Source organism: Alligator sinensis, unplaced genomic scaffold, assembly GCF_000455745.1.
Source record: "Alligator sinensis unplaced genomic scaffold, ASM45574v1 scaffold1102_1, whole genome shotgun sequence".
Classification (NCBI taxonomy): domain Eukaryota; kingdom Metazoa; phylum Chordata; order Crocodylia; family Alligatoridae; genus Alligator; species Alligator sinensis.
The window spans coordinates 1,539,588-1,550,952 of NW_005842342.1; the positions used below are offsets into that span (position 1 = coordinate 1,539,588).

Consider the following 11,365-nt stretch of genomic DNA (forward strand, 5'->3'; position numbering starts at 1 on the left):
CAAGAGCTACTAATGCCTCATGAAAAACTTGGGAAGTAGTTGGAAGTTGGTGTGTTTCAGGGGCAAAGTATGTGGTGGGAGAAACCTCCCTAAGGTTCGTTGTCTAGCTGTAATTTGATTGACAGACAACGCGGGTAAAGAAAGACAGCTGTTTATTTGCTTGAGCAAAGACTATAAAGCCAGCAAAAGGCAAAATGGCCCCCCCCCAGGGTGAGGTGATCTTTTATATTTATTATAACAAGGCAAGACTCTATGGTTAACAAAAAAAGCAATACTTGGGCGGTGCTTTTTAAATCTTTGTAACAGCATATTTTTATTAAGCTGAACGAGCACTTTTTTAAAAGCTAAAAGTTAAGTAACAGTAACATTATAATATGTTAGCAAAACCTTACACAGTAGTAGATACTTTTCAAGGACACAACGGCACCCAGAACAATGGTTTCCCTGTCTTATCTTACTTCTTGTTGTAGCTGATTTTTCAGCACACAGACACAGATCCACTTTTTAACTCAGAAAATGCTTAATACAGTTAAAATGATTACTTGACACAAGCAAAGGCTTAGCTATCATTCTGCCTTATGGTCAGCTGTATTGCTAGGCCACAGGTCATGCCTTGTATTTAGCTGTAAAGCTAATACTTCTTAATAATCCAAATTATTGTTAACCTAACAGTATGCTATCAGAAAACTATTCTATTTTAGGGTAATAACAAACATGTTCACCACAGTATATTTGTTTCTCTTTCATTTTTGCTACTAAGGGTTAATGCAAACTTTAAGGATCTGATCTTGTAAAGTGCTGGGCACCCTTCACACTTATGGATGTCAGTAGAAGTTGCCAGTGCTCATTCCCTTCCAGCATCAAACCCTGTGTTAAAATAGTAATTTGCTCCCGTCTTCCCTTTCCTAGCTGGTCTCCATCATCCTTCATTCTGACTGCAACTTGCTGTTGTCCAAGAAGAAAGATTTCTGATGGGTTAATTGCCCTAGGATTATATGGGTTATCCATGGCACTAAATGTGTCAAGTATATTGCAGAGGGAAGAGCCTTTGTGAAAAAAAAACCCTGTTTTTCAACAAATTTTCTGCAAAGTTCTATTAACCCCCTCAAACTGTGTTGAAGATATGAAGACGTGATTGAACTCAGCTTTCCTTAGCTATTGACATATTTGCTGTTCCCTGAAAAGTCACAGACCTCCTCCAACATAACTCTCCTCTCTTCTGCTCCGTGTAATAGTAGTATGTCTCAGGGTCTGTACAGAAGTCTAGGCAGCCTGTTGGGAAGGTGCTTTAGCCATGTTCCCAGGAGGCTGCCAGACCACCCCTTTCCCCAGCCCCAATCCCAGCCAGTTGCAACTGTAAGCAGCAGCTGTGGGGAGGGGGGAAGATGGAGCCCCCCACTGCATGCCTTCCCTTTCCTTCCCCCCACAACTGTCCCTGCTAGGGTCTGGGGAGCAGCTGAGCCAGGCCCACATGGCAGGGAGGGCTCCCTTCCTTCTCCCCACACTCCATGTGAATATCTTGACAGTAGCAGAGGCTGTTGCACCCAGAACTGGGGCTGGGGGGGAAGAAATGGAGCCCCCCCACCTTGTGTGCTCCCCCAGCTGTCTATGCTGGAGTCTTGGGGGGAGCTAGGATGGGCCCAGGAGGATGTTTTCTCCCCAAGTCTGGGTGAGGCACTCTGCTGCTGTCAGAACCTTTGTGTGGGAAGTGGGGAGTTGGGGAAAGGGAGACCCCCTTGCCATGTGGGCCCAGCCCAGCTCCCTCCAGGACCCCAGCAGGGGTAGCTGGTGGGAGGCTCATGCAGCAATGGGATTCCCTTCTTTTCACCCCATCTGGCTGCACAGGGAGGAAACAGGTTTCCTGTCTCCTCTTTGTGACAGCCTGGGGGCGGGGTTGGGTTCGTGCTTGCCCACATGAGGACTAGCCCAGTCCCACAAAACTGCATAGGATGTGGGTGGCATTGCCCAAAATTAACCCTCTCAGGGAACCTGTACAGAGGTTCTCTAAGGTGCTCTGCCCTGCAGCACCCCTGTCTGATACTACATCAGATGAGGGTTACATTTTCATGTGATTTGGCCATTTTAAAAGTGCTCTGCAGCTGTGAACATTTTGTGTTGTGGATATAGAGAACATTCTGGGGCCTCATCATGTGAAAATGTAACTTCTGTGCACACCCTCAGAGGCAGGTAGGGCCACTCCTACAATCCCCCACCTAGGGGAGTTCTCCCCAACATAGAGAGTATTTATAGCATGAACTGTGTAGCTAGCTCTTGTCACATCATTTGTGACACATGCAGCAGCTTTCAATTCTCCTCTCTCATGTAGTGATCTGCCTCTCTGGACTGAGTCTGTGTATAGATCCTGGACTAGGGAATGATTATGTACTTGGTAAGACAGTAGATTGAGCTATTTTGAACTAAAATGATTTTCCTAGCTTTCCAGAAAAATTCAGCACCTCTTTCTGAAGGATACAACTGCAAATGAAGCATTAATATGGAGCCAAGTTCACTGGATGGCAGTGATTCATTGTGAAGTTCTAGTTTCTCACTTGTGGAGTTTCAATTTTTAAGGATGCCTATAGACATGCTCATTAGCATTCTAATTAGAACACACTGGAGTAGACTTGATTAATTGAGTCTGCTTCACATTCTAATTAGAACGCTCCAGTATTGCCTCAGCATCACATGTTATAAGCCCTTTGCATTTCAAAATGGTCATGGGGGCATTCCAACTAAAGCTTGTCAAATGAATTTTATAGTGCCCCCTGGCCATTTTGAAACATGAGAAGTAGGGTGGGGGGGCTTTACACGTGATGGTGAGCCATTTTAATTACACTGACTGTATGGGAACCACTCTCATTTAAAATGCAGATGATGAATGGATTAGTCCAATCACCTTTTTAATTTAAATTTTGGACTGTTGCACCTTGCATCATTCCTGATGATATTTCTTATGTTCACAGGGGCAAAGGGATGTCAGAAAATTCATGTTGAAGTCCTGCATTAGAACAAATTCAAAATGTGTCCATTCTGGCAAATTAAGGGACAGATCTGGTAGGCACGCTCCATGTGCGTCATGTGCATTTGTCATTTTTTCAGTCTTATCAAATATAAAGTTGCTTGTAATGCTTCTAAAAAATTTATTTTGGGATATTCTTTTTTTTTTTTGCAGGGGGGAGATGAAGAAACACGATCAGCAGCTCCTACGCTGCCAGAAATATGAAATCAGCAATTTTTCTCCTTTTGAAGAAATCTTATTAAAGTGATTAGCTTTTAAGAGCAAGCTTCACTGCAGGAGTGCAAAATCCTACTTAGTAGTCCAGCTGTACGGTTTCAACATCTTATCTGTCTCTTAGTAACTCATGCATTTGGCAAAATGCTCTGTACCACAATGCTATTGTATTACTTTGAAATTTTATATTTAGCATTAGAGCAGGTTCTATGAAACAGTATAACTCCTGAGTGACTTTCAGATGCATGATGTGGCATGATGTGATCTGGGCATGATATTTTAAAACAACCAATTGCTGGTTGTGCACCAAAGTTTTGGTTCAGTTCCGACTAACCCACCCATTCGTTTCATATCCTTTCACTTATCTAGTCCTGTCTCAAATACAAAACAGAATAAACATGTATTGGATCAATGCACTCAGCAAAGTGTGTCCTCCAGGGGATTTGGTTTTTACCTTTTGTACCTCAGAGAAAATGACAAGGGAGGAAGGGACAGAATAGTTCAGTGTAGTAGTACAAAATGGAAAGCAGAACTGGGTGTTAATGGCATACTGAAGTTGAGGTCTTGTGGGATACACAAACTTCTTTGTAGTCTTTTGTCATTATGAAGCTAACTTATTTAAGATAGAACAAGGAAATGTGATGACTATGTTAACTGTATTAAAAAATCAAGGGTAGAATCTGTTACAACTTGACTGGCATCAGAAATATTGCAATACGAATACTGACTATTGAATTTGATCACATTCACCTTTTCCCTCACTATTATCCTTTCTCCTGACCAGGTAAGGCAAAGGCTCGAGATAGTGTTTGGTAAGTATTGTGTCCATGTTTTGCCCTTGGTAAATAAATTTCTTGCAAAAGCAAAGCTGAGGCTTGTCAGTCTGCTTCAAAGGCACTGTTTGTTACTCCTAGATATTCTGGCTTCTTCTTGTGCTTCATCCACATTTTTCTCAGGATGCCAGGTGTTCCACACAAGTTGCTGCCTGTCAGAGGTAAAGAAACTTCTGCTCCTGGGGTCAAGGCTAAGTCATAGTCAGTGTTCTTCTTTGAGTGCCTTCTGTAGCTAGAGGATAAAGTAGAAGGCAGGGCAGATTTGCACCTTGTGGACTAACCAAGGTAGATATATACTATATATGCATATACAGTACAAGCTTTTATGAGCTGTAGCTCACTTCAACCGATGCTGTGAAAGGATGGGCAGAAAGCAGACTATAAAAGGATAGAAAAATTAGAATATAAAAGCGTGGGGGTGGGGAGGGGCGGGAAGTGGGGTAGGAAAAGAGAAAGGAGGGAAGGGAGCAGTGCTGGGAGAAACAAGCATTAAATCCTTGGGAACCAAGGATTCACCAAAGTTAACCCAGGTAATAGAACGAGAATCTGTAGTCTCTATTTAAACCATACGTAATATAATCCAGACTGTGGATGATTTCTGTTTCTGTAATTTCCCATTCAAATCTGTTCTACTTGACTTCAGGCTAATGCTACTAACTGAATCTCTCTGCTAAAGCATAAAGAACACACAAAGCATTTACTTTGTGGTTCCTTTCCATGTTTATCTGCATACATTTCATTGTGTTTAACCAATCTGGATTTAACATAACGAGCAATTTAAAGCAGAGAGAATGGAATTACAAACTGATCCCTCTGCCACCCAGAAGTGCTGCTAGCTTTTGCCTGGGGTCCCTACCCTCTCACAGCCCATGTGCATACTGGATGATTTGCACTATTTTAGCCTAGTTGTATCCTATGCTTCCATCTTCCTCCCCACCCTGCCTCCCATGGCCAGGTAAAGGTAATTGTTTTGGTTGCTTGCTCCCAAATCCAGCTCTGCTGTTACCTCCCTTCTTTATTTTGAATCTCTCTCTAACATGGGCCAATAACTCTGTGCTGAGTGAACCAGATACTCATTTTAAAGATAAACACAATGAAGAATAGTGACACTGACACTACAAAGCTGAAAAGCACGTTCCTGCCCTGTTCCTCCCTTGCTCTGGAAGAAATGTGTACTCATATGAACTACTATTCTCATCAACATGTAGGGACCTAGCCAAAATCTGCCTATCCTGCCCATTTGTTTACAAGGTGGCAGCATCCAAGGGGCAGGAGCTATGTTGGGCATCAAACCCAGAATCAAGTTTTGGGTAGACTGACTCCTTGTGGGGCACTTCTCTTCCCAAACAGCAAAAAGGTTGATCTTGTTCACTAACTTCAATTCTCTCCCTTGGTTGCAAAGAGAATATCCGTGTGAGAAAAAGGTCTGTTGGGTCATGTTCGTAATTAGGACCTAAGTCCTGAGAATGCTTTGAATGTAGTGTTGTTACTCACTGTAGCTACATTAAAGCTAGCATCTGGTGCTAAGCTCTAGTTTCAGTGGCTTTTGGAAGTTTCTTAGATTATAATATCTCTTTGGCAGTGATTGTGCAGATCTTAAAATTATATAAATTAGCAAAGCTTCTTTCATGCCAATGGAGTTATCACATTTTATACTAGCTGAGGCCCTGGATCAATGTGACACAATAGTTAGGGGGTTATTAACAATTACTCAGACATCTATTTGTTTTTTCTATTTAAGTAAGAAAATTAATTATGTTCAATACTTTAAATAGCTTATGTTAATATCGCATAATCAATAAACTAGCACCTCCAGCAAATGTTCTGAAAATAAATTACTCATGTAATATTGATGGTTGAGGTTTGTTACTTCAATGCTGAGGTAATTTGCAACTGGTGTGTTTGTATGTGTGTGTGCACATGCATATATGGGTGGCTTATGATCTAGGCCACCTGCTAACTTGTCCTTAGGGACAGTGCCCTGCAGCCCCAGACACAGCTGCAAGGGTTGGGTGGATGTACAGAAAAGGACTTACTCTTCTGCAAAAGCACTGTCATCTGTAGCTGATGCTGTGACTACAGCCCGTTTCATTTTGATGTGGGTAACTGGGGATGCCGGAAACTGCAGGCAAAAAAAATGTCATTACAAACTTCTGTATGTTTCTTTAATGAACAGGGGACTTGGAGCTATTTTGGAGAGAGAGGCATTTATTAAAAAAAAATAAACCCCCAGAACCAGAAATTTCTGTGAAAGGAAATCAAAGGCCCTGGTCACTGTACCTTCAACCACACACACAATCCTGAATAATGTGATTGGTCCTGTTCTCTTCAGTGGTGCTACTCCCTTGAGTAAAGATTACACAAGCAAGCAAATGTTGGGGGATCAACGCCTAAAACAGCCTTTGGATTTGATTGCCCTTTTGATAAATAATTTCCTAAATTCTGAGGGCCAACTGCTGACCTGCCAGTAGCTTCAGCTTTACTACAACCATACTCCTCCCTCCATTTCACAAGTGAAATTGTATCCCATAACAGAGGGTACTTCTCCACAAGGGGATTAGGTTGGTCACACCATCTTTATATAGAATGCTGAGGTTCTAGACTTACTGCTTCGTAAAAGATACCGGATGTATTAACAAGTACTGCAGTTCCAGGTATGTTACAAAGGTATTTCATCTTACTGTATTTTACTTACTGAAAATTTTCCATCTGAGTGGTTAGCATAGGACTTGGATGACTCTTGTTCAGAACTTCCCACTGCAAGCATAATATATATGGCATTATTAGCAAATAATCATTATTCTGATGGACTTGGCTTTATTAAAAGCATACTTCAGACTCTTACATGTTTAAAAGATAATATGGAAAGTGCTAGTAATTAGTTACAGTTCTGTTAGTTTTGACCACAGCCAGCTGCAAAGCTCTATATAAATGGCTTGATTCTGTTACGTCACAGTAAGACAGCTAGAAAACACTAATATTAACTTGCAAGAAGTGAGCATTTTTGTAACTGATGTTTTTAACCGGACCAACTGCATGGTTGGGATAGACTTAGACAAGTTTTTGAGTACCCACAAAAATCCTTGTCCCTTACATACATGCCTTTTGCATAATGTCGACTTGGAAAGCTATAGCCAAGAGTCACTTACCTTCCTGTTTTTGAAATGGCAATTTCAGGTATTAGCAATAGACCAAATGTTGAAGCCCTTGTTTAGTGTTTCATTGTGCTTGTATTTTGTGCCCCTGTTTTGGGGGCAGAAAAGGAAGCTACAAGGAGCATTCTTCCTACCTCCCTTAAGCAGAAGCTGAACAAATGTAGTTCTTGAACTCCCAAGAGATCCACCATCAGAGCTGGTCTGGTCAGAAGTGACAGTTATGTACTAGCCACAGAAGTTCTCTGTACCCAGGCACCCTGACAACCAGAAGGCATCATGGCTGGGTGTTATTCATATGCACTGGTCCCAAACCAAAAATGTGCCTTATAACCAAAAATGGGTGCTCAGTGTCTTATATATTCCATATGCATGTGATCCCTCTCTCTGAGGGAGTCTTTTTCAAGGACCCAAGGATCTGACTTCACATACAGAATCTGCCCATCCAGTGAGAGGAATATGGACTTCTTTTTAAGCCTTTTTCAGTTCCTACTAATTGGGTACATCTACATGTTATGATACATCATTGTAGCAATGCGCTATGGTGACATAACATCTGCAGGCATCTACATGTGACCAGCAGCTACTTCACCAAAGCAACGTGCTCCCCCAGTATAACGCACCACTATGGCAATGTAGTTGCTAAAAATAACTGTGCGCTGTGTGTATGGTGTAGTATGGGCTGTTATTGCACTGTGATTTAGTACTTTCAAAAGGAAGTACTAAATTATAGTACAGTAACAAAGAAGTCATAGTGACATGTGTAGATGTGCCCATTGGGAACTTCTACACATACCATTAGGGGAAGCAATAAACTGCAGAGCTTATTGTTCTGCAGTTAATTGCTCCTGGGAAGCTCCCGGACACATGCCCACATGTGCGCCTAGAGCACAGCACACTGAGCCAGGTTGTAGAAGCCCTGTCTGGTAGGAGGCCCCAGGGGGTCAGCTTGCCAGTTGGGAGCTGTTCTGATCTGATTCAATGTGCTATGGAGGGCCTGGCTGGGTCACAAGGGTGCTTCAGTGTGGGGTTAGCCAGCAGGCAGCCCCAGCGCTGAAGCACCTTCATGTCCCAGCCAGCCAGTCAGTGTTTACTCATGCACTATTGTGCATGGAAAAACTCCACAGCAGGGTAGGACTAGTACTTACAAGCACTATCCTGCTGCAAAGTTTTAGCTTTGTATGCCCTAATAGGGGCGCATGTAATAGACACTGAGGCATTTACTGCACAGTCAGTTAGGCGACTGCACAGTAAATGTCTTGTGTAGATGTGCCCATTGTCATTTTTTCTGCTGCTGTTTTACAGTTTTCAATTAAGTTAACATCAGAAACCTACAGGAAAATCAAGGATTCATCATGATACAATGTGACACACGAGACCACCACAACTGGAAAAAAAACAGTATTAGAAAACATAACAAATAAATGGTCCAGCGTAGCAATTGGGGTTCCCAGCAGTCTGCTTCCAGATGGTAGCATCTGGTTTTAATAAAGGCTCTAATTATGGTCTATGTCTCCCATAGTATCCTTAGGTGTAGTGCATTCTGACTACATCCATTAGATTAGATGTTAATTTAAAGCACTTCCTCCCATCTTGCATATTAAGTACTAATGATATTTACCAGGTGTCTATAGGCATCTGATCTTGGGCTAGCATCCATATCATTTTATGCCAGATTGTTTTTTTTCCCCTCATTTCCCCCCTAAGCGTATACCTGACCCTTATTCATCCTTCTTTGGCATCAAACAGAATGTCACTGACAGCATCAATGAGAGTACTGAAAATAGGCTCTTTGCTTTCACTTCCTTTGTTAAGCCTCACTAGTCCAAATCAACTATTATAAAGAAAGCCCTTCTGAGCCCCACTGCCCTGGGATGCAGCATATTCAGTTATTCTGTGGATTATAACACATGAGCACTGAGGTCACATACAGGACTGGGAGGTGGAGCATGCTCGATCAAAATGGGATTTTCTGAGATTTTTATCAGCTAAAGACCGTAGCTCTCTACTGTGTACATGAAAAGCATGATTTTTTTAAAGAATTAGAAGTTAGCCAAATTCACATGTATTTCCACAGGAGGACAAAAAGCCACAAAGGCTACCTCCCTGCCAAATTTCAAGTTCCTGCTCCAAAACAGGAGGGATTTTTTTACTGTGGCAACACAACATTTTTTCTTGTTCTCAGAAATGGCTGCAGTTAAAACAATGAGCTCAATGCTGGCAGCCAACACATAGCAAGAATTAGAGATGGTAATGTGAGCAACTGAACACAGGGTCTTAAAACCCAGAGTTGGACCCATCTGTACCACATTTTAAGACTTTCAAATGGAAGAGTTGACAGTTTTGAATAAAACAAATGCTGTTGCTTCAGCTTATGGCTTCAGGGAAGTGTGCTCTGTACTCTCCCAATCATTATCTTATTTGTTTTAATTGTAGTTTTTAATGAGGAAGAATCTTTTAGATAAGTAGCACCATGCTCCATTTCAGTGTAGACTTTGTGCAAGTAGAAAGCTGCAATGGCAAGAATGTACTGAGCAGTTGACACAGAGAAGGCAGAGTCATAAAATCATATCTGAGAACTTACTGTGCTTGGCTGCACATTTGCCAGGAAAGAATCGCTGCTGGCTCTTTTGCAGGCAGCCAAAGTTCCTCACCTCATCCTGCCTGTACAGGACTTGGATGAGATCACCTTGGCGTGGCAGCAACTCATCCATCCTGGGAGGTCGACAATCAGACACTGCTACCACCTACAGGAGAGAGGCAAAACTGTTCCATTACATGTATCCTTCATTTAGGCTGTGCCTGGACTTAGAGCCTTCATTCAAGTTACTACAGTGAGTGCAGTCTATATTAATGTGACCTGATGAAGAGTGTCTTGTATTTGAAAGCTTGTCCAACTCAATCCCAACTGCTCAGCTAATCTAATAAAAGATATCACCTTAAGAAATCCTTGCCTCTTGCATCTATGTTAATGGCGTTAGAATCATAGAAAATTAGGGCGGGAAGGGACCTCAGGAGGTCATCTAGTCCGACCCCTGCTCAAAGGGGGGCCATCCCCAACTAGATCATCCCAGCCAGGGTTTTTGTTGAGCCAGGCCTTAAAACCCTCCAACGATGGCAATTCCACCACCTCTTTAGGTAATCCATTCCAGTGCTTTACTACCCTTCAATGAGAGAGTTTTTTCCCAATATCCAACCTAAATTTCCCTTGCTGCAACCTGAGACCATTGCTCCTTGTTCTGTCATCTGCATTTTCATTGCAGCATTTCATTTTTAAACTTGCCTGTTCATAAACGGAAGAGGATTTTTTTTATTTTGGTGTGAGCCTGAGGCATGTAAAAGCACTGGAAAATTAGTTACATTTTCTGGGAACAAAGGGATGTGTTTGTCTCTTTCCATGTTTAAAAGGGCTAAAGTGAATATTTTTAAAGTAGTCACTGATTTTGGATAGTAGATTTAATACAGCTTGGGTTTCCCCATAGCCTTGAGTTATCATTTACACTTTTGCAACGCAAATGCTACCAAAACAGATTTCTCCACTCATTTGAACTCATTCACATTTTACAGTCTTGGTTATAAAATGCAAAAACTCACAAGTCCACTAAATAGCAAGTGTGGATGTTGTCTGCATGGTACACTAAATTCTGTCATGTTCTGTTGAAAGGCAGCTACCTTGATTTCATTGCTGGTTGAAAAGAACATCTAGTTGTTGTTTGCACTATTGAAGTACATATTTTTAATTTTTTTAAAAAGGGTCCTTCCTTGCCTCATGTCTGACAACAGAATTGTTTTACCATTAATAGACTAACTGTACATTAGAAAATCCTCCTCCTAGGTAACTGCTTCTTACATTTAGGATGTGTACAAAACAAAATGACTTTTCAAAAAGTTTCCTTACACAAAATCAGATCCTAATTTTCCTTAGCAAAGGACTTTCTAAGTTAATGTTGAAGTTGATTTTTTTTATTTCTATCAACATGAATCTACAATATTCTGTATGAAAAGCGCACACATTTCATAGAACAGAAAAATTCCCACTTTTAACACAATATAGAGTTTCAAAAAATAAAAAGTACTTCCTTTCTGAAGTCTGAATAATCCAGATTATGACCAGATGAAACTGACCCAAATGGAGAAGGATCCTGCTG

At 41.5% G+C, this 11,365-nt stretch overlaps 1 protein-coding gene across 1 annotated transcript; it reads right to left on the minus strand.

Moving 5' to 3' along the window:
• Positions 1–686: 686 nt before the first annotated feature.
• Positions 687–10,149, minus strand: VXN (vexin). The gene is made up of 4 exons (XM_025210218.1): positions 9,802–10,149; positions 6,761–6,822; positions 6,102–6,187; positions 687–4,297 (listed from the first exon to the last, which is right to left on the minus strand). Exons 1-4 carry the CDS (start codon positions 9,929–9,931, stop codon positions 4,111–4,113), a joined length of 465 nt encoding a protein of 154 aa, XP_025066003.1. The 5' UTR covers positions 9,932–10,149; the 3' UTR covers positions 687–4,110.
• Positions 10,150–11,365: the final 1,216 nt, after the last annotated feature.

Coding starts and splice junctions, on each gene's coding strand:
- VXN (XM_025210218.1), bottom strand. CDS start 9,931: ATGGATGAGTTGCTGCCACGCCAAGGTGATCTCATCCAAGTCCTGTAC. Junction 6,823..9,801: donor CAAATGTGCAGCCAAGCACA/GTAAGTTCTCAG, acceptor TTATGCTTGCAG/TGGGAAGTTCTGAACAAGAG. Junction 4,298..6,101: donor GACAGTGCTTTTGCAGAAGA/GTAAGTCCTTTT, acceptor TTTATCCTCTAG/CTACAGAAGGCACTCAAAGA.